This window comes from Pongo pygmaeus, chromosome 17 (assembly GCF_028885625.2).
Source record: "Pongo pygmaeus isolate AG05252 chromosome 17, NHGRI_mPonPyg2-v2.0_pri, whole genome shotgun sequence".
NCBI lineage: Eukaryota > Metazoa > Chordata > Mammalia > Primates > Hominidae > Pongo > Pongo pygmaeus.
The window spans coordinates 40817989-40840858 of NC_072390.2; the positions used below are offsets into that span (position 1 = coordinate 40817989).

Consider the following 22870-nt stretch of genomic DNA (forward strand, 5'->3'; position numbering starts at 1 on the left):
CCTCTTCTCTTAGATTTAGTGTGTGGAATCTATCTTCCCACTTTCTCTAGTGTTTTATCTCCAGTGGGCTTTTCACTGTCAGCTCTTCCCAGGTTCCTTTCCTGTTATTGTCACTCATACCTTTTGATTCCTCAGACTGGTGATTTCTTTTAGCTCCTGCCTTCCTCTTTAATGTTAATTTTTAAATTTAAAATGTTTATATTAATCAAAATCAATATATGTATATTGTAGGAAATATAAAAAGAAATTAAAGGTTATCTAAAAAAAAAATATTGCCAATTGCTTTCCTTTTAAAGTGAACTAGTTTACATTCCTACCAGTGTTGTATGAAAGTGTTTATTAGCATCTCATCAATACTGGATATTAATATTTTAAAAAATAATCCATGGTGGCATTTGTCATCTCTCAGTCTTTTGAATTGAATTGGTAATCTTCTTTCCATCCTTTATTTAGGAGTTGTAATATACTTGTTGAGATGGCATTTGTATTCATTCATTCATTCATTCATTTATTCATTCCTCCCTCCCTCCCTCTGTTCACCCAGTGTTACTAAGTACAATGGCTAGGTCTCAGCTTGCTTGGAATTTAGTAATCCAAAAAGTTAGCTTTCTTTATCATAGCAGTGCTGGATTTATGCCGCTATGGCCTTTTCTGCCATAACACAAAGCATGATTAGGGATGTACGAGGGGAGCCCATAATGCACCTTGTTAGCATGGTGGCCGTGATAGCCAGCCATAGATACTTGTTAAACTGAAAATTATCAGTTTATTATTAGCAAAATATTGAGCTCACAGAATTTAAGATTCCCATGTCTTTTCCTGAAGTATTTTTAGTGTTTCATTCCACTGTCCCATTAAGTATTCCAGTTACTGTTCTTCCCAGGGCAAATTGTGTGTTGATGGTGTTTTATATGTAATATTTGAGGATTTACATGGTATTTTTTTCTTCATATCATTTTAATTATAGTTAGCCTAATCATGAGCTTATGCTAAGAAAGTTTTTTTTTTTTAAAGGCTGTCCAGCTTTAAGATAATTTCTATGAGTTTTCAGGCTCCCAGGAAACAGTTTTTGGAAAACTCTGTCTGTCTGCCTGCTTCTTCTATAATCTGGAGTACTATTACTCTCCTTAAATTGTAGTATTCTCACAGGACCAGTTATATTGTTATTATTCCATAATGTTGTACCTGTCTCTTTCTGCGTTTATGCAGCTGTTTGGTTTACACTTCAGTGACTATGAGAAGCATGAATTGCCTGTTATATAGGATTGCCTGTAATAAGTATTAGTCAGGTCTTAGAGGGTTTTCCAAAGTGTTCGATGAGTGTTGATTAACAACAAACCAATGTTTATGGGAAAAGTGGTTGGTAAATGTATTACCTTTTCATAGTTTAAATGATGGTTAATTTCTCTGTGAAATTTGTCCCAGTTAGATGTTCAGATTTTCAATTAACGTTATCCGCAATACCGAGTTTACATGAAAAACAATGAATCTGCTTAGGTATACCTTATAATAATGTTTAGTGTACCCTATTTAGCTTCTGTTTATGTATGCATTTTTCTCAACAATTCCATGGAATATTGAAGGAAAAGTAAACATAGGTTGATTTTGAGGTGTTTATTTGAACTTGTTTTGGCTTATCAGGTGTGTGCCAACTTCTTTTTTCATTGAGATATAATTTATGTACAATAAATTCACTTCTGTAAAGTGTCCAGTCCAGCTCTTTTTAGTATATTCAGAAGACTGTGTAATCATCCCCACTATTTAATCCCAGAACATTTTCATCACCCTACAAAGAAATAGCTTGTTTAGCCATTAGCAGTCATCCTCTCAGTTCCTGACAACTGCTAATCTACTTTTCTGTCTGTAAGGATTCACCTATTCTAGGCATTCATATAAACGGAATCATAGAACATGTGGCCTTTTGTGTCTGGCTTCTTTCACTTAGCATAATGTTTTCATAGTCTGCCTGTATTGTAGCATGTATCAGTACTTCATCCTTGTTTTTGATTGAATAATATTCCGTTATATGAATGTGTATTTTGTTCATTCATCAGCTGAAGGACACTTGGCTGTTTATACTTTTTGCTATTATAAGTAATGCTGCTATGTACATTCATATATAACTTCTTAGGTGGTCATATATTTTCATTTCTCTTGGGTATATCCCTAAGAGTAGAATGTCTAGGTCATATGGTGACTATGTTTGATGTTTTTGGGAACTGCCAAACTGCTTTCCATAGCAACTGCATGATTTGACTTTTCCATCCACAATGCACAAGGGTTCCACTTTCTCCACATCCTTGCCAACACTTGTTAATTGCCTTTTAAAATTTTTATTATTGCCATTCTAATGTGTGTAGAAGTAGTATCTCATTGTGGTTTTACTTTGCATTTTCCTGAAGACTAATGATGTTGAGCATCTTTTCATGTGCTTGTAGACCATTTGTACATCGACTTTCTAGAAATAAGTTCAATTTATCATTTTTTTCTTTGGTTACTTGTATTTAGTTGTCATATCCAAAAAAACCATTACTTAATCCAGTGTCACAATAATTTATATCTATGTTTTCTTCTAGGAGTTTTATAGTTTTAGCTCTTACATTTATATCTTTGATCCATTTTGAGTTAATTTTTGTATATGGTGTGAGGTAGGGGCCCAAATTCATTCTTTTGCGTGTGGCTATCCAGTTGTCCAGGCATCATTTTTTGAAAACATTATTCTTTCCCCATTGCATGATCTCAACAGCCTTGTCAAAACTCAGTTGATAGTAGATATATAGAATTATTTCTAGACTCTCGATTCTATTTCATCAATCTATGTATCTGTTCTTACACCAGTACCACACTGTCTTGATTACTATAACTTTGTAGTAAGTTTTGAAATTGGGAAGTGTGAGTCTGTTTTCAAGATCATTTTAACTATTATGGGTCCTTTATATTTTCATATGTATTTTAGGATCAGCTTGTTAATTTCAACCAAAAAAAAAAAAAGGTAGACAGTATTTTGATAGGAATTGCATTGAATATATATAGACAAATTTCGGTAGTATTGCCAACTCAGCAATATTAAATAGTCTTTTCATTGATATTCCTCAGTTTCTTTCAACAATGTTTATAGTTTTCAGTGAACAAGTCTTGTACCACTAGTTAAGTTTTTTCCTAAATATTTTATTATTTTTGATGCTGTTGTACATAGCATTGGTTTCTTCATTTTATTTTTGGATTGTGCATTGTCAGTGTATAGAACTACTATGTAGTTTTGTACATTGATTTTTTTTTATCCTGCAGCCTTGCTGAACTCGTTTATTAGTTCTAATAATTTTTTGCGAGTTTCTTGGGATTTTCTATATACAAGATCATGTCATCTGCAAATAGTGGTAGTTGTATTTCTTTCACTTCTGGATGCCTTGTTATTTCATTTGCTTGCCTAATTGTCCTGGCTAGAACCTCCAGTACTAGTTGAGTAGAAATGGTGGAGCAGACATCCTTTTTTATTTCAGAATTTAGGGGAAAAGAGTTCAGTCTTTCACCAGTAAGTGTGATGTTAGCAGTGGGTTTCTCATAGATGCTTTTTTTTAAGGTTGAGGAGGTTTCCCTTCTATATTTATGGTTGTTTAGTCTTTTTATCATGAAAGTATGTTAGGTTTTTTCAAATGCTTTTTCTGCCTCTTTTGAGATGATAGTGCTTTTTTTTTTTTTTCCTTTACTCTATCTAAAGAAGGTGTATTACATTGATTGATTTTTATGTATTGAACCCGCTTTGTATTCCTGGGATAAATCCCACTTGGTTATTGGTGTATAGCACTTTTTATATACTGTTAGTTTCTGCTTGCTAGTATTTCATTGAAGAGTTTTGTATCCATGTTCATAAAGAATAATGGTCTGCAGTGGTTTTTTCATGATGTCTTTAGCTTGTTTAGGTATCAGAGTAATACCATTCTTGGAGAATGGATTAGAAAGTGTTCCCTCCTCTCCTATTTTTTAGAAGAGTTTGTGAAGTATTGGTGTTAATTCTTCTTTAAATGTTTGATAGATTTCAATAGTGAAGCCATCTGGCCCTGTGCTCTTCTTTGGGAAAACTTTATTGATTACGATTCAATCTCTTCCTCTAGGATCATGTGCCAGTTTAATTCATCTTTTGCTTCTTAGCACTAGGCATGTATGTGGTCTTGTATCCTTTTTTATTCTTTGTTCCTCAGTGTTCCTTCTTAACTCTGCATATATGAGTAGATGCTAGAAGCCTAGCAAACCTTGTCATTAAATGGTTATGTTTGTGTTTTGATTGTAACAAGTTTAAATATTAAAACCGTGAAGTAGATTAATTAGTATCTGCTTGCTTTAACTTGAATGTGTTATCAAGGAGATTTAGTTGTTTGCTACTACTCTTCTGGCACAAAGAACACCATGGGAATACCCAGGTGTTTTGTTGTTTTAACCCAGTATTATACGTAAATGGGCCATTCACCAGGTCTGTTCATGACAGTTCATCTTCTGGATTTATTACTCCTCTCAGTAGTTTGCTAATGTTATTGTGTGTTACAGTTTGTTGCTGTTGACATGCTTTCAGTGGCTGTATTTGGCTTCCCTCATTAGGGATTTCAACAAAATCAGTTATTCTTCATTGTCCCAAACTAGTATTACATATAGCAAATAAAAGTATGTACATTTGTCCTTGGAAGTTAAGTAAGTAAAGGTAATTGTTAGTTAAATTATTAGTTTTGGAAATAAAATGGCAAGCTAGATTAAGTCTAGTAATTAGATGTTTTTTAAAATGCTGCTTATATGTGTTTTTTTTTTTTTTTTTTTTTTTCTTTTTTTTTTTTTTATTTTATTTTTTTAATTTCTGAAGTATTTATTGATCATTCTTGGGTGTTTCTCGGAGAGGGGGATATGGCAGGGTCATAGGATAATAGTGGAGAGAAGGTCAGGAGATAAACACATGAACAAAGGTCTCTGGTTTTCCTAGGCAGAGGACCCTGCGGCCTTCTGCAGTGTTTGTGCCCCTGAGTACTTGAGATTAGGGAGTGGTGATGACTCTTAAAGAGCATGCTGCCTTCAAGCATCTGTTTAACAAAGCACATCTTGCACCACCCTTAATCCATTTAACCCTGAGTTGACACAGCACATGTTTCAGAGAGCAGGGGGCTGGGGGAAAGGCCATAGATCAACAGCATCCCAAGGCAGAAGAATTTCTCCTAGTCAGAACAAAATGGAGTCTCCTATGCCCACCCCTTTCTACACAGACACAGCAACAATCTGATCTCTCCTTCCTTTCCCCACACTTCCTCCCCTTCTCTTCAACAAAACTGCCATCGTCCTCATGGCCCGCTCCCGATGGTCGCTGTCTCTTCGGAGCTGTTGGGTACACCTCCCAGACAGGGCAGCCGGGCAGAGGCGCTCCTCACCTCCCAGACAGGGCGGCTGGGCAGAGGCGCCCCTCGCTTCCCAGACGGGGCCGCCCGGGCAGAGGCGCTCCTCTCCTCCCAGACGGGGCGGCCGGGCAGAGGCGCTCCTCACTTCCCCGACGGGGCCGCCCGGGCAGAGGCGCTCCTCGCTTCCCAGACGGGGCCGCCCGGGCAGAGGCGCTCCTCAGTTCCTCCCAGACCGGGTGGCAGCCGGGCAGAGGCGCTCCTCACCTCCCAGACGGGGCGGCCGGGCAGAGGCGCTCCTCACTTCCCTGACGGGGCGGCCGATCAGAGGCGCTCCTCACTGGGGCGGCCGGGCAGAGGTGCTCCTCCGTTCCCAGATGGGGCAGCCAGGCAGAGGCGCTCCTCACTTCCCAGACGGTGTGGCGGCCGGGCAGAGGTGCTCCTCCCTTCCCAGATGGGGCAGCCAGGCAGAGGCGCTCCTCACTTCCTCCCAGAAGGGGTGGCGGCCAGGCAGAGGCACTCCTCACTTCCCAGAGGGGGCGGCCGGGCAGAGGTGCTCCTCACTTCCTCCCAGACGGGGTGGCAGCCGGGCAGAGGCACTCCTCACCTCCCAGACGGGGCGGCCGGGCAGAGGTGCTCCTCATCTCCCAGACGGGGCGGCCGGGCAGAGGTGCTCCTCATCTCCCAGACGGGGCAGCCGGGCAGAGGTGCTCCTCACTTCCTCCCAGACGGGGTGACGGCCGGGCAGAGGCACTCCTCACCTCCCAGACGGGGCGGCCGGGCAGAGGCGCTCCTCACCTCCCAGACGGAGTGGTCAGGCAGAGGCGCTCCTCACTTCCCATATGGGGTGGCGGCCGGGCAGAGGCGCTCCTCACTTCCCAGATGGGGCAGCCGGGCAGAGGTGCTCCTCACTTCCTCCCAGACGGGGTGGCAGCCGGGCAGAGGCGCTCCTCACCTCCCAGACGGGGTGGCCGGGCAGAGGCGCTCCTCCCTTCCCAGACGGAGTGGCCAGGCAGAGGCGCTCCTCACCTCCCAGAGTGGGCGGCCGGGCAGAGGTGCTCCTCACTTCCTCCCAGACGGGGTGGCGGCCAGGCAGAGGCGCTCCTCACCTCCCAGACGGGGCGGCCGGGCAGAGGTGCTCCTCACTTCCTCCCAGACGGGGTGGCGGCCAGGCAGAGGCGCTCCTCACCTCCCAGACGGGGCGGCCGGGCAGAGGTGCTCCTCACTTCCTCCCAGACGGGGTGGCGGCCAGGCAGAGGCACTCCTCACCTCCTAGAGTGGGCGGCCGGGCAGAGGCGCTCCTCACTTCCCAGAGTGGGCGGCCAGGCAGAGGCGCTCCTCACTTCCCAGAGTGGGCGGCCGGGCAGAGGCGCTCCTCACTTCCCATAGGGGGCGGCAGCCGGGCAGAGGCGCTCCTCACTTCCCAGATGGGGCAGCTGGGCAGAGGTGCTCCTCACTTCCTCCCAGACGGGGTGGCGGCCAGGCAGAGGCGCTCCTCACCTCCCAGACGGGGCGGCCGGGCAGAGGCACTCCTCACCTCCCAGACGGGGCGGCTGGGCAGAGGCGCTCCTCACCTCCCAGAAGGGGCGGCTGGGCAGAGGCGCTCCTCACTGCCCATATGGGGTGGCAGCCGGGCAGAGGCGCTCCTCACTTCCCAGACAGGGTGGCGGCCAGGTAGAGGCGCTCCTCACTTCCCAGATAGGGCAACAGGGCAGAGGCGCTCCTCACTTCCTCCCAGACGGGGCGGCCGGGCAGAGGTGCTCCTCATCTCCCAGACGGGGCAGCCAGGCAGAGGCGCTCCTCACTTCCTCCCAGACGGGGTGGCAGCCGGGCAGAGGCGCTCCTCACATCCCAGATGATGGGCGGCCAGGCAGAGGCGCTCCTCACTTCCCAGATAGGGCGGCCGGGCAGAGGGGCTCCTCACATCCCAGACGATGGGCGGCCAGGCAGAGACGCTCCTCACTTCCTAGACGGGGTGGCGGTGGGGCAGAGGCTGTAATCTTAGCACTTTAAGAGGCCAAGGCAGGAGGCTGGTAGGTGGAGGTTGCAGAGAGCCGAGATCACACCACTGCACTCCAGCCTGAGCACCATTGAGCATTGAGTTAGCGAGACTCCGTCTGCAATCCCAGCACCTCGGGAGGCCGAGGCAGGCAGATCACTGGAGGCCAGGAGCTGGAGACCAGCCCGGTCAACACGGCGAAACCCCGTCTCCACCAAAAATACAAAAACCATTCAGGCGTGGCGGCGCGCGCCTGCAATCCCAGGCACTCGGCAGGCCAAGGCAGGAGAGTCACAGGAGCCCGAGGCAGGGAGGTTGCAGCAAGCCGAGATCCCGGCAGTACAGTCCAGCTTCGGCAACAGAGGGAGACCGAAAAAAGAAGGAGAGGGAGACCGAAAAAAGAGGGGAGAGGGAGAGGGAGAGGGAGAGGGAGAGGGAGAGTATATGTGTTTTTGACCATTAGCTTATAGACTGTTCTCAACTGTACTCCTATGGAGTGTTTGGAAATGTGTGAAGTGGTGGTGTTTTGACACAGTGATTCAGTGAAGGGTGGGGTGGGTTGTGTGCTGTTGGCATTTTGTGGCTTGGAGCCAGCGGTACTAAACATTGCACAGCGTGAGGGGGCAAATTCACTTAATTTAGTTTACCCAGAATTCTAATAATATCCCCATTGAGGAACACTGATACATAAATTTCTCAAGCATTTCAGTAATATTTATAATATTGAGTTACCATACTCTAGGATCTTACAGTATCTTTCAGGTAACTTTTAAAATTTACAAACATCTTTTCACATAAGTGTTGGAGTAAACATTTCTGTAGCTATCATAATGTTTGTGGATGTAGAATTCCAGCTTGACAAACTTCTCATACTTCTATACCAGAGTACACCAGATCATAGCAAAGAGTAACCATGTTCCTTTGGGGAAGTCTTCAGGAAGGGTTGACTTTGAAATCTCAATTTTAAGTTAAAAATTTAAATTAACTTTGCGTTTGCTTTTCAGATTGAGGTATAATTTATATACAATAGAATGTATTGGTTTTAATTGTAACCATTATCCCAGATCAAGATATAAAACATTTCTATGATCCCCAGAAAGTTCTATTATGCCTTTTACCACCTGCAACCTCCTCTGCAATTACTGATCTAATTTCTGTTACCATAGCTTAATCTTTCCTGTTTCAGAACTTTGTAGAATTGGAAACCATATGATAATGTAGTCTTGTTTCTGAATTATTTCACTCATAATGTTTTTGAGATTTATTCACATAATACATATCAGTAGTACATTCTTTTTAGTGCTGAGTTGTCTTCTGTTGTATAAATACTCCATAATTTGTTTATTCAGTGTTACTGGACTGTTTTCAATATTTGGCTAGTATGGATAAAGGTGCTTTATCCATATAAAGCTACATTCTTGTAAAAGTCATTTTGTGGCCTATGTTTTCATTCCTCTTTGATAAATACTTAGGAGTACTACTGTTGGATCAGAGGTGTATATTTATAAGAGACTCTAAACTGTTTTTCAGATGGTTGTACCATTTCATACTCCCTTTAGCAATGTAGTTTTATTTTCATAATGGTGCCTTTTGGAGGAGCAGAAGGTTTTAATTTTGACAAAGTCCAATTTATCATTGTCTTCTTTTATAATTAATACTTGCTGTATCCTAAAAAAATCTTTTGTACCCCATGTTGTGAAGATTTACCCTGTGTTTTCCTAGAAGCTTTATAGTTTTAACTTTTATATTATAGGTCTTTGATCTATCTTGATTTAATATTTGTGTCTGCTGTGAAGTGGGGGTTGAAAGTTTATTTTTTCACATACAGGTATCCTGTTACTCTACCCCATTTATTAAAAAAGGCTTTCCCCATTGCATCACCTTATAGCTTATGTTGAAAATCAATTAACTATCTAAGTGGACATATCTATACACATACTCTATTCTATTTGTTTATTTTTCTCTATTTATGCGATACTACAATCTCTCTTGATTACTGTAACAGTTTAGAAATCAGATAGTGTGAGTGTTCCAGCTTTGTCCTTTTTTAAAACAAGGTTATTTTTGGCTATTCTGTGTCCTTTGTATCTTCGTATGAATTTTTAGAATCATCTTGTCATTCTTACAAAAATGTCTAGGTATTCTTTATTAGGGTGGCATTGAATCTATAGATCAATTTGCAGAGAATTTACATCTTAGCAATATTGAGGCTTCCAGTATTGTTCCATTTACTTCTGTCATCTTTATCTCAATGTTTTAGTTTTCCATGTACAAGTCTTTGACATCTTTTATCCATTTATACATAAGTATAATTTTTTGATGCTATTGAAAGTAGTATTTTAAAATTATATACTTTCCAATTGTTTGTTGCTAACATATAAAAGTAAAGTTGATTTTGACATAGATCTTGTATCCTCCATTCTACTAAATTCACTTAATTGTTCTAGAGGTTTTTTGGAATAAATGTCTTAGGATTTGCTAAGCAAATCATGCTGGCCACAAATAAAAATAAGAGTACTTCTTCCTTTCCAATCTTTATGCTTTTTATTTTCTTTTCTTGCCTTAGAGCACTGGCTAACATCCCCATTACTATGTTTAATAGAAGTGGTGAGAGCAGACATCCATGCCTTTATTCCTGATCTTAGAGGGAAAGCATCCAGTATTTTACTCTCAATATGACATTAGCTATAGGTTTTACATAGAGGAAATTTCTTTTCTTCCTAGCTGACTGAAAGCTTTTACTGTAGTGGGTATTGAATATTGTCAAGGCTTATACAAATTTATTTGATTATTTAATTTTCATATGAGTTTTCTCTTATTCTCTTAATTTGGGTTTTAAATTAAATTTAAATTATCTTAGTTTTCTCTTTCTTTCAATTTATTCTCTTACATTGATATTTTAATTTTAACTAACTTTTTTTTTTTTTTTTTTTTTTTTTGGAGATGGAGTTTCACTCTTGTCACCCAGGCTGGAGTGCAGTGGCGCGATCTCAGCTCACTGCAACCTCCGCCTCCCAGGTTCAAGCAATTCTCATGCTTCAGCTTCCCGAGTAGCTGGGATTACAGGCATGCACTACCACACCCAGCTAATTTTTGTATTTTTAGTAGAGATGGGATTTCACCATGTTGGCCAGGCTGGTCTTGAACTCCTGACCTCAGGTGATCCACCCACCTCAGCCTCCCAAAGTGCTGGGATTACAGGCCTGAGCCACCGCACTCAAAAAATTTTAACTAACCTTTTAATCCTGGGATAAATCCCACTTGGTCATAATATACAATTGATTTTACATGTTACTAGATTCAATTTTGCTATTCATTTAGTCTGTTGAGGATTTTTGCATCTATGTTCATGAATAATATTGATCTGTAATTTTCTTTGGTTGTAATATCTTTGTTAGCTTGCTTTGAATCGTGCTCATACAATGTGCTGGGAAGTATCCCTTCTTCCTGCCATTTTTGTTTGAAAAAGTTTATGTAGAAATGGAGTTACTTTCTCTTTAAATGTGTGATAGAATTTATCAGTGAAGCCATCTGGACCAGGAATTTTCTAGGCTGGGAAAACTCAATATTGGATTTTCTTTCTTTTGGTATCAGCTTTTGAAAATTGTGTTTTTCAAATAATTTTTACACTCATCTAAGTTGCTGGAATTGTTTACTTGAAATGATTAACCATGTCTCCTTTTAATGTCTGTAGTGATGTTATCCTTTCTTTCGTTTCTGATATTGATAATTTGTGTTTTTTCCCTTTTTCCTGATCAGTCTAGGTAAGGGTTTACAAATTTTATTAATCCTTTCCAAATACTAACTTACAGCTTTAATTTTTTCAAAAAATTTGTCTGTTTCCTATTGTATTGATTTCCACTCCTATTATTTCTATTATTTTCCTTTCTTCTATTTATATTGAGTTCTTTTTCCAGCCTCTTAAGGTGGAAGCCTGTAATAGACCTTACACATTTCTTTTCTACATTTTCTACTTTAGCCTCAACCCTACAAATTTAGATATGTTGTGTTTTTATTATCAACTTTGAAGATATTTCCTAACTTACATCCTGGTATCTTTTTTGACCTACAGATTATTTAGAAGTATGTTGTTTAATTTCCAAATGTTTGGTGTTTTCATTGTGGTCAGAGAACATAGCCTGATTTTAGTCCTTTAAGTTTACTACGACTTGGGCTTGCATGGTTTATCTTGATGAATACTGAATGTCTTTCTCGTGAATTGCCTCCTTTTGTGCTTGCGAATTGATCTTCCTTTCTAGTAATATTCCTTGTCTTGAAGTCTGCTTTGTTTTTTTAAAAGTTTTATTTTAGTGCTTTGCTTGATACTATTATAGCCATGTCAGCTTTCTCACCCTTAGTATTTACATAGTTTATCTTTTCTCCTTTGGTTTACTTCCACCTTATCTGTGTCTTTATTTAAAGCAGGTCTCTTATAAATAACATATTATTGAGTTTTGATTTTTTTTTACCAGAATGAAAATTCATTCGGAGTGTTTGGTTCAATAGTTAATGTAAATACTGCTATGACTGGATTTAAGTCCATCATCTTGCTGTTCATTTTTAATTTTCCCAGTTTTTTTCTCCTTTTCTGCCATCTTTTCAGTTAATCAAGCACTATTTTAGTATTCTATGCTACGCTGTCTGTTTCCTTTTTAGTTAATAGTCTTATTTATATACTTACTTATCTTTTGAGACAGAGTCTTGCTCTGTAGCCCAGGCTGGAGTGCAGTGGCACAATCATTGCTCATTACAGCCTCGACCTCCCAGGTTCAAGCGATCCTCCCACCTCAGCCTCTGGAATAACTGGGACCACAGGCACACACCACCACGCCTGGCTAATTTTAGCATTTTTAGTAGAGGTAGGGGTTCACCATGTTGCCCAGGCTGATCTTGAACTCCTGGGCTCAAGGGACCTGCCTGCCTCGGCCTCCCAAAGTGCTGGGGTAACAGGCGTGAGCCACTGTGTCTGGCCCTTTTATTTTTTTTAATGGTTGCTGTGACTCTGTTCAGAGGTACAATGTGCATCCTTAACTGACTACACTTGGCTTTGAATTAATACCACTTCACACAAAATGGAAGAGTCTTTTAAAACCAAGTAATTTGGCTGGGCATGGTGGCTCATGCCTGTAATCCCAGCACTTTGGGAGGCCAAGGCAGGCGGATCATCTGAGGTCAGGAGTTCGAGACCAGCCTGACCAACATGGAGAAACCCCGTCTCTACTAAAACTACAAAAGTTAGCCAGGCTTGGTGGCAGGTCCTTGTAATCCCAGCTACTCGGGAGGCTGAGGCAGGGGAATCACTTGAACCTGGGAGGCAGAGGTTGCGGTAAGCCGAGATTGCGCCGTTGCACTCCAGCCTGGGCAATGAGCGAAACTCCGCCTCTAAATAAATAAATAAATAAATAAATAAATCCAAACCAAATAGTTGATTATACACACCCTTCCATCCTTTGTGCTATTGTTGTCACCTACTTTACTGCTACGTATGTTCTAACCTCCCTGGTATGTTGTTATTAATGGTCATATATCTTTTAAAGAATTTATGAAAATAAAAATGGTTTTTTAATGTTTCTAATTTCTAATGGTTTTTCTTTTTTTCTATAAATTCATAATTCATTCTAGAGTTATTTTTCTATCAGCCTGTATGCAACTCACCAACTCTAGAATTACTAGAGTTTTAAACAAAACTACTATTAATGCATTTAAAGATATTGATAAATTCACCTTTAGTTTTGAGGCACAGCAACCCTTATTATATTGTAGCTCTTACATATATTCACAATTCTCCAAGGAAAAATCAAAGCAAATTCTTAAAGAAAAATGTTTAGCAGTCCTTTGAAGAAATTTTAAGAAAATAATAGGTAAAACCGATCTCTGGGCATAGTTTATGTGAGTTTTCAGAGGTCTTTGCAAGTGTCTTAGTAAAAATTTGAAGAAAATAACCATAGTATAAGTAGGAAAGTCTTGACATGAGGTTGTCAGCTTGGCCATAGGAAGTAATCAGTTTACTGCCTTTCAGAATTCACTGTTTATTTGGCTTTTTGCTGTTCTTGTGTGTCGAATTCCTTGGTGGGCTGAAGCACTTTCTTAATGTTTGGAGAAAATGGCAGAAAATAGTCTTTTGAACAAATTCCATCTAGTGGCAGTTTGGTGGGATGAGTAGGTGAGCTAAGATGTTAGAGGGCTCGGTAATAGTTGTGAATAAACCATCAAAGGACTTTACATACCCCACCTTTCACCCCAGATTGGTTTGGCTTAAAGCTAAGAATGACAGCAGGATCTTGAATTAGAAGGTCCAAAGCTCATAGCGTGGTTTATTTTCACTGTTTATTCATATAAGTGATGTTATTGGGTGACTCCAAACACATGGTTCTCCTACAAATGTTATCACCTAAATGCCAAACACTGTAAAGTATTCACAGGCACAAAATCTTTTTATTCTAGTAAGTGATAAGTTAAAGAGATAATTACATTGCACTGAAGACGTATGACGGTAGAGGGAAATAAAAAGTACTACTAAAGTGCATAGGAGTTGCACCTAGGCTAGACCTGGGCTAAGTTTGTGTTTGTAGGCACTGGGGAGACATGATATCCTAGCTGAATCCTAAAGAACTTAGATGATGTGACAATAAGGATAGGATCAGTGGAGTTCAGTGAAGAGAGAATGCTATGTGCAATTAATTGTCTGTATCAAAGAGGAAAAATATTTTGTTCATAATCAATAGTTTGAGACAGGAATGAGAGATGAGACTAGGGAGAGAAACTTTGGTGTGGTCATGGATGGCCATATATGTCATGCTTAGATGTTTAGACTTGGTTCTTGTAGGAAAATCTTAGCCACTGGAGCATTTCAAGCAAGAAAACAGTACTGTCAGATTATTTATTTTTGAAAGATCATTCTCACTGCAGTGTAAGCAATGTTAACACTGGAAATAGGGAGGTTTCTTAGAAGGCTGTTGAAGTAATCTAGACAGAAGATAATGGAAGTGAAAATGTAAAAGTAGATGGCTTAGAAACTATTAAGGGGGTAGAATAGATAAGTGGCAGATGGACTATAGAGAAAGAGTTGAGGATGACATCCAGTTTTCTGGCTTAGGCATTCCTTGAAATAAAGAAGAGGAGGAAGGGAAGGAATTTTTGAAACATGTAGAATTTGGGATACTTATAATACATTCAATTGGAAATCATTAAGAAATTGAACAGTGGCATCCGGAAAATGAGAGAGCGTTCTGTTGGAGATAAAGATGGGGTTGATCATTAGCTATGACAGGCAGTATATTATCTTTATAGAGCTCATAATTACAGAGCTAGAATTGTAATTTGAAGCCAGTGATTCCATGTCACATCAGTGTTTTCTTCTGTAAAGTACTATTGAAACATAGACATTTAGGAGTGATAAAATGGGGCAGAAGTTAACATGCAGTGTTGTCTGTATTCTGAAATAACTAGAAAGGAATAAAATGAAGGTGATAAAGATGAGAGATCTGTTGCTTCAGAAGTTCTGCTTGTTGACCAGCAGAGGGCAGTCAATTTTGAAGCTCAGTATTTTTCTGTCCCATGTTCCCCTTTAAGGCCTAGAAGCTTGGGTATTGTGAATATAGATTTTCAGTGTTCTTGTTACACTGGGTCAGGTATCCAGGGCACATTTATTTATTTTTGTTTCTGAGACTTAGAAGATGTTCATTTTTTTTTTTTTTTCTGGAGCCAGGTCTTCATTCTACTCCCTATTTCTCACGTTTGGACCTTGTTTCCTCCTTAAAGCTGAAAAGACTTGAGCCATCCCTTAAGAGCTGCCATGGTGGCATGAGGTTGGGACTTAGTATAAATCAGGTAGAATCTGAGAATGTCATGAATCTTTGCCTCTTGATTCCTCTATTAAGAAATTCTCAGTTTTTGTGTTTGGTTAACTATTCAGATTCAGGGACACAAATTTTGCTTTTATTAGTCATAAGATTCAGAGAATTGAATGAAAGAGATTGACTTTTAGTTTCTAGAGACAATATTGATAAGCTTAGTTGATTCTGTACAGCAGCAGGCTCTTCCACTATTTAATTTGAGGGGTGTAAGAAAAACTTACTGTCTACCTGTCACATGTCTGAAATGCCCATCAGTCTACTTTGGAGCTTTAGGCATTCAGGGCTCCCTTAAAATTCAGAAATTTCACTGAGAGGGACAAGGTAAGTATGGCAGCACAAATTATTTCTCTTGAATTCGGTAACCAGTGATTTAGTGAAGACTTGAGAGAATAGGACCTAGGTAAGAAAAGTTTTAACTATTTTTAACTATGGAATGGGAAAAAAGGTCTGGAGCTAGAATTACACTGTTTCCTGTTTGTAAACCTTCAGTGCATTCCTACTGACTAGGGAATTCATTATGAGAATAGGGCCAACATTTATAGAGCGTATGTCATTCTCATTTAATCTTCAAACCAGCCATATGAGATAATTAGTATTACTATCCCTATTTTGCAGATTGGGAAACTGAGGCACAGAGAAATTAAGTAATTTGAGATTGCCTATGGAGGAGACAACGAGTGTTTGCCACCGTTCAGTTCTGTATATCTTATGCCGCCTAGCACAGTTCTTGCCCATAGTAGGTACCCAGTAACCCAGATAATTTTGAATGGAATCAGAACATGGACTAGGATGAAGCTACATTACCGTGGATGGTGGCTCTTGGGAGGAGAGGCCCATATGGAGTCACTGCAAACAACAGGATTCCTGAAGCCACTGGGTTCATAAAGATGTCCTTTCTGCTTCTGACTTAGTAGAGCAGTCATCTAATTTGAGGAAATGTGGAAAAAGAAGTAGAAAAACCGTTAAAGGTTTTATTTCACAACACTGCTCTATTAAGTTGAAGGGATAAAAATTGGATTACTAGTTATTTTGAGTTATTTAGTATCATTATTAAAATGGTGTTATTTATCTAAAATTGGTAACTGATGATTTTCCATTTTTTCTTGTTAGAGCAATAGAGTTCCTCAAAAGTTTCATTATAAAAACAAGAAACTTAGTTTAGTGGTATAAAAAAACAAATTAGGTGAGATAAGTTGTTAGTGGGCTGGGTAACATTTAATGAGTAATAATTATGAAGGCTAACATAATTGATCTGGCAATTTTAGAAGATGTTAACATTTAGGTTTGAGTCGGCTTCTTTTGTGCACCTGGGAGATGAATTGTTCGTTTCATCTTTCATTTTCATCCAGGCGAAGAATCCAGATTAAGGAATATCCTCATGTAGAAAGTTACATGGGAAAACCTTCTATTTCCGAAATGGACAGTACACTAACAGTGAGAAGAATAAACAGCGTTGTTTTTTTTTTCCTTCTTACAAACTCTGGGCCCTTAACTACATTAGTATTCTTTGTGATTTCTAATGTGACCAGAAATCAGTCCTAGTCAACTCTGGGGAAAGGACTTGGTGAGGCAGAGGAAAATTAAAACTGATGGTGAAAAAGCAGGTTTGGTTTTTATGGCTGTAAGTTATCTGTGCACTCTCTACCCCCTCGACTGTGGATAACTGAGAGTAGCTGGTTATTCTGGCCAGGTCATTGTGATTGACAAGTTACAATTGTGGACTTTGCCAAATCATAAGCTCAGGAATAAAAATGCTATATATTTTGTATTCAGATTCAAGAAAGATTGACGTTCTAAGTTAGCTGCTATTTGGGGGAAGAGAATGCTATCACCTTCGTGAAGTTGTGAATTATGAAAGGTATTTCTGTTGGGTTACTGAATGTCCCTTGGGGTTTTTTTCATTTATAACATTGCCTCAGGCCCTCTGCTGCATCCTGTTGGAATGACCTTCTTTTCAACTCTGTGCTGGCAGCTGTAATATGGTTCTTTTTCCTGAATCCTTTAGGCTTGTCACATGACAAACATGAACTGTGACCCTTTTGTTCCTTACTCAGATGATTAGGTCTCTTTATTTTTTTTTTTCTGTTTGACAATTTTGCCTTATTGTCTTTCCTTTCCCCCCTCTCTTTGCTTCCATGTTAATTTCCTCCTGAGGCAAGGTTTTGGGGGTAGCAATTTAATTTTTTTATTGAAATATAGCATCAATATAGAAAGTACACAAGTCATAAGCTCACCACAGTTTTCACAGCATGAACACATTCATGTAGGCAGTAGTTAGATCAAGAAGGAAACATCACCAGAACTCCAGAAAACTTCACTCTCTTTCTAATCACTTCTCATCTCCCCCATGGGAACTCACTCTCCTGACTTTTTTTTAGCTTTGCCTGTTTTGGGACTTGGTAGAAATTGAATCATACAGTATGAATTCCTTTGTGTCTGGTTCCTTTCATTGAACATTTTTGTGATACTCTTTCATGTTACCCAGTCATTATTGCTGTGTATTATTCCATAGTATGACTATTCCACAATTTATTGTACTCTTAATGTACTCACCCGGATTGTTTCTAGCTTAGGGCTCTTGTGAATAGTAGTCATCCTTATACATATCTTTTGATGAACCCATGGCATATTTCTGGGTATTTACATAGATGTGGAATTGCCAAGACATTGTGTCTGTCTAGCCAGTTATTTTAAAATTTCATATAAAACACCAAAGTACTGATTTTAGGAAAACTCTTAGAAGATTTATAAACATGTAGATACAGTTTTAGCATAATATACTAATTTATGGCTAAAGAAATTGCCTCTAGTTAAATGTATTGTAGTTGTTTTTTGTTAAGACAGAGTCTCACTGTCACCCAGGCTGGAGTGCAGTGGCGTGATCTTGGCTCACTTCAACCTCTGCCTCCCCGGTTCAAGCAGTTCTTCCACCTCAGTCTCCCGAGTAAGTGAGCTTACAGACACACACCACCATACCTGGCTCATTTTTAATTTTTTTTTTGTTAGAGATGGGGTTTCACCATGTTAGCCAGGCTGGTCTCGAACTCCTGACCTCAAGTGATTTGCTTGCCTTGGGCTAAATATATTGTAGTTTTAAACGGGTTACTCCTGTAAACAACAAAATTGCCACTCACTGCCAATTACATGTTTTAGTAACTTTCTTCTTAATATGTACTTTTTATTCAATTTTCCAAACAAAACTGAGCTTTTGGTCCCATTCCGCAAAAATCTTATGAAGATATTTTGATGGTAATAATTTACAGTAGTTAAAATTACATCTGAGTTACACCATCTCTGAGTGTTGATGCTAGCAGAGTGACATGCTAGTGCTTCACTGCCAGGCTTAGCTGAAGTTCCAGAGGCTTACACTTGTACAAATTGCATTCATTACCAAGAACCCTGCAGAAGTGGCGAGAGACTGGCTCTATATTGTAGATGGGCTCTGGGATAAGTAGCCAAACAATTGTGCAGCTGAGATCAATTATTTTCCCTCTTTTAGAATGTGGACCTCCCAAAATTTTTTCCATGGATACTTATGAACAAGTTTAACTTAATGAGTATAAAAATATGACTGTGATATCATGTCCCTCAAAAACTGGGTAGTATCTCTTAAAGAACTTTTATTTGTCCATCAGATAAAGTACCCCTAAGTCATGCTGTGAACATGCATGGAATTAAGTTTGACTGATTAAGTTTGACATGGTGTTTTGGAGACCTTAAGGGATTTCCTTCCCCTCCGTCAAAACAAAACAAGAAACCCAAAAAGGTGGAAGGAGTAATTAAAATTTAATTGTTATAAAAGGACAGTAACAGAACCAGATTTTCTTCGTATGTTATCTTTCCTTATGTATGTCTTTTGGGTGGATAAAAGAGATGCCAATCCTGTTGAGACGTTTTTTGAAACAAAGGATTTTGTTTTGAAACAAAGGTAAAAAGAATTAAAGGATTTCATTTTTACAAAATTATCTTTTGAGATTTCTGTTTTTCTTTTCTTCCAATTAAAAGTAATAGTATGTAGACATATTGCTAATTCATATTGGTAAACATATTCGGAAAACTGTCTTAATTACAGGAGTGTTGTGTTTTTGTCATTTTAAAATGACATTTAGAATTCATGTTGTTCTGTTTTAAACCAGTACATTCAGTTTAGAAAATATTGCGGATAACCTATGTTGTTCTGTGAACTCTGCTAAGCCCTAGAGGAGACAGAAACCATAGTCCTTGTCCTCAGAAAGCTTATGGTCTAGTGGGTATGTAGTGGCGGTGGGAGCATATACAAATTACTATAATACAACGTAAGGTAATTGCCACAGTGAGATCTCCTTGGATGAAGGACAGGTAGACCCATTTGAAATGGGTCTTAAAAGATGAGTAGATTGGCCTAGAATGGCCTCTTTGCTAATCTCTGCCTATTGGCAGAGGAGCCATGTGGCTGCAGTTAAGATGTCTTGTAAAGGAGCAATGGGAAGTGAGGCTAGAGCGAAGGAAGCCAGAGTGATGGGTTTATAGGTGATATGGTGGATAATATAGCACAGTGGTTAAGAGCGCTTACTTTATTTTTATTATTTTCATTTTTTTGAAACAGAGTCTTGCTCTGTTGCCCAGGCAGGAATGCAGTGGCGTGATCTCAGCTCACTGCAACCTCCGCCTCCCGGGTTCAGTTCTCCTGCCTCAGCCTCCCTAGTAGCTGGGATTACAGGCATGCGCCACCACACCCAGCTAATTTTTTTATTTTTAGTAGAGACGGGGTTTCACCATATTGGCCAGGCTGGTCTCAAACTCCTGACCTCAGGTGATCCACCCACCTTGACCTCCCAAAGTGCTGGGATTACAGACGTAAGCTACTGTGCCCAACCAGAGCACTTACTTTAGATCAAATTAGAAACTGAGTAACAGCTCAACTTTGCTGTGTGACCTTGAACAGATTGCTTAACCTATCTCAGCTAAGTTTCCTCATTTGATAAATGGGGGCAGCACTTATATAACTGGCTGCAATTTTGTATGATAGAAAAGAGATAATATATGGAAAGTGCTCAGCGTGGTTCTCAAGAAGCTGCTCTGAGCAATGGGAACCATTGAAGATTTTGGAACCGTGGCCTGGTGGGATCTGAACCATGAAAGGCCTTCATTGTTAATTTTTATTATTGACATACAAAAGATTGCATACATTTAAAGTATACATTTGATGGATTTTTATGTATGCATACAGCTTTAAAATCATCACCACAATCGAAGTGATAAACACATCTTTCACTCTCAAAAGATTTGTGTAAGACCTTTAAAGAGGGAAAGTCTGGCCTGCAATGCACTGGAAAGAATGGAGCAAAGTAGAGCTTGGAAATGGAGAAACCAGTTCAGAGGCTATTGCCATGCTGCAGGTAAGCAGGAAAGAATGAATGAGGTCAGGTGATAGGTTTAATGGCCATTTGAGACTGGCTGCTGGAGGACAGGGTTAGGTCTTCATCAATACATTATCTCCAGTACCTAACCCAGTGACCAGAGGGTAGTGGGCTCTTACATGCTAGAATTGACCAGCTTTCCCTTTATGCAAGATTTTTATTTCAAATTGCTTTTCCTTTTATTATTTTTAGGGCTTAAAAGACAACCTTCTTGCTTCTGGGACATCCAGCCTGACAGCCACCAAACAGTTGCATCGTCCAAGAATCACGAGAATCTGCCTCAGGGACTTGATATTTTGTATGGAACAGGAACGGGAGATGAAGTATTCTCGAGCTCTATACCTGGCCCTTCTGAAGTGACCACTCCACTCTTCCATCCAGATCCTTGCTGTTAACTGCCAAAGAAGACACAAAGAGCATTGTTGCACTGTCCTGAAGTTTCAAATTTCTGGAAAATAATCACCAACATGAAAGAGCATTGTTTACAGTTAGAAACTTTATTAACTCTTACCTATCCATCTCATGGGGCTCTTACAGACTCAAATTCATCTTTGTCTTCTGAAAATCAGTTATGAAATACACTTTGCACAGAATTAGGCATCTGCCCATCTGTGCATTAAATTAAAGCAAGTTAAGGCCCTGTTTGTTACTACCTGCCTCATTTGCCAAATTGTAGCAGGTGAGGTGTCCTTCCCTAATACAGTATGCATTGAGATGCAGGAGAAAGGAAGAGGCATAAGAAAATACAAGAATGACTATTTCATTCTATGTTGAACCTGTCCCAAAGTGGTAGGTTTTCTGGGCTGGAATCAGAAGTTGCTTAGCTAACTATGACAGTAACCTGTACATGACAGGCCACAGAGTAGGGCCTGTGGTGACTTTGGTTGGCTGAGTTCCAGTGTTGTCAAAACAAGACAAATGGGGATAGATTGTGCCTGGGGTTGCTAATTCTCTGCTGCATATCACCATATGCTGTTTCTGGTACCAAGTGAGGGGACATCCTTGTCAGGGAACCTTAAAATTGAATCTACTGATATATCTTGTTGAACAAATGGAAAAGGTGCAAAGTATTAGAAGGAACGTTAGGGCGTTGCTTTCAAACTGTTGAGGGGAATGTGAAAATGGTATCATAAAACAGGAAATGTGCTTCATACGCACAAGAGGGGAAGAGGTAGAATCGGAACTCCAAAACAACTGGTACATGTTTTGTTGATGGGCAAAAAAAAATCACAGCACAACCAGAAAGGAGAATGTACCAGATGTTTTCAAATTAGAGTATTTCAAAAGGAAAATGTTATTTTTTGTTTTGTATTGTTTTAAATCCCAAGAAGGATAGTTTTTATAGTTCCTTCTGTCATAATATCTTTTAGTTATCCTAATTTTTAAGTGTGTTGGCACATTTAAAAAATCCTAATTGATGATGAGAAATTTTTAACAATAGGACTTTATGTTGGATTCTGTACTTAAAAGGTACTGTCAATATCTCACTCTTGGGGATATGAGCTCTAAATATGAGAAGCAAGTTATATGTGTTCACCTGAGGAAGAATCTGACGGACAAAGCAAACCCTCTTAAAAAAAAAAAAAAAAAAAAATTCCACGTGTGTGGAGTACAGCTGGTGAAAAATAATCACTGTAGTTAGAATCACATACAGAAAAAAATGATTGAATCCTCCAAGAAGGTATTTCAAAAATGGGAAATGCTATACTTATAAGAATTTGGAGGAAAAAAAAACCCACCTCACGTATGTTATTCTTCATCCTGTTCTTCCCATTGGGACTCTTATGGCCATATTCTACAGTATAGTAAATTTTAACTTGGCCACTTTTTTTTGTTTCAGCAAGTTATGTAAAATGCTATAAATTATGTGTATGTTAAAGGAGTACTTTAAGAAGAGATCTTTATCCAAAGTTGTTTTTGTATATTTAAATGCTTACCTTTATTTTTTGTAAAGTGCAGCCTACTCATTTGTGTATAATCTTACTGATCAGATGTTTAAAATTATTTCAAATACTTCATTAAAATAATTATTTTATTATAAGAATAACTTTGCTCAGTCACTGACTTTGAAAACCATTGTCCTTAGTAGTTAGCCCCTGATATGCTCAAATTGCTGGGCTGTGAATTTTTCCTAGCTCGGATTGTGAGTTACTTTGGAGTATGGGCATTTTGGTTCCAGAAAGTCACTTCAGATCCAAGTTGTTGTATCACTTTCTTTGAAATAGTTGTAAATTTGCATGCTATTTG

At 39.5% G+C, this 22870-nt stretch overlaps 1 protein-coding gene across 3 annotated transcripts in view; it reads left to right on the forward strand.

Annotated features, from left to right (window-relative positions):
- TAF4B (TATA-box binding protein associated factor 4b) overlaps positions 1-22670 on the forward strand; it is a 168329-nt gene extending 145659 nt beyond the window's left edge. For 2 of the 3 annotated variants that reach the window (XM_054460650.2, XM_054460651.2), the window contains one exon: positions 20816-22670. In XM_054460650.2, the coding sequence (XP_054316625.1) occupies positions 20816-20983 (168 nt within the window). In that variant the 3' untranslated portion in view covers positions 20984-22670. Of the gene's footprint in view, positions 1-20433; positions 20603-20815 lie in introns of all 3 variants that reach the window. The other variant, XR_010124160.1, reaches the window with a different exon arrangement.
- The last annotated feature ends 200 nt before the right edge of the window (positions 22671-22870 follow it).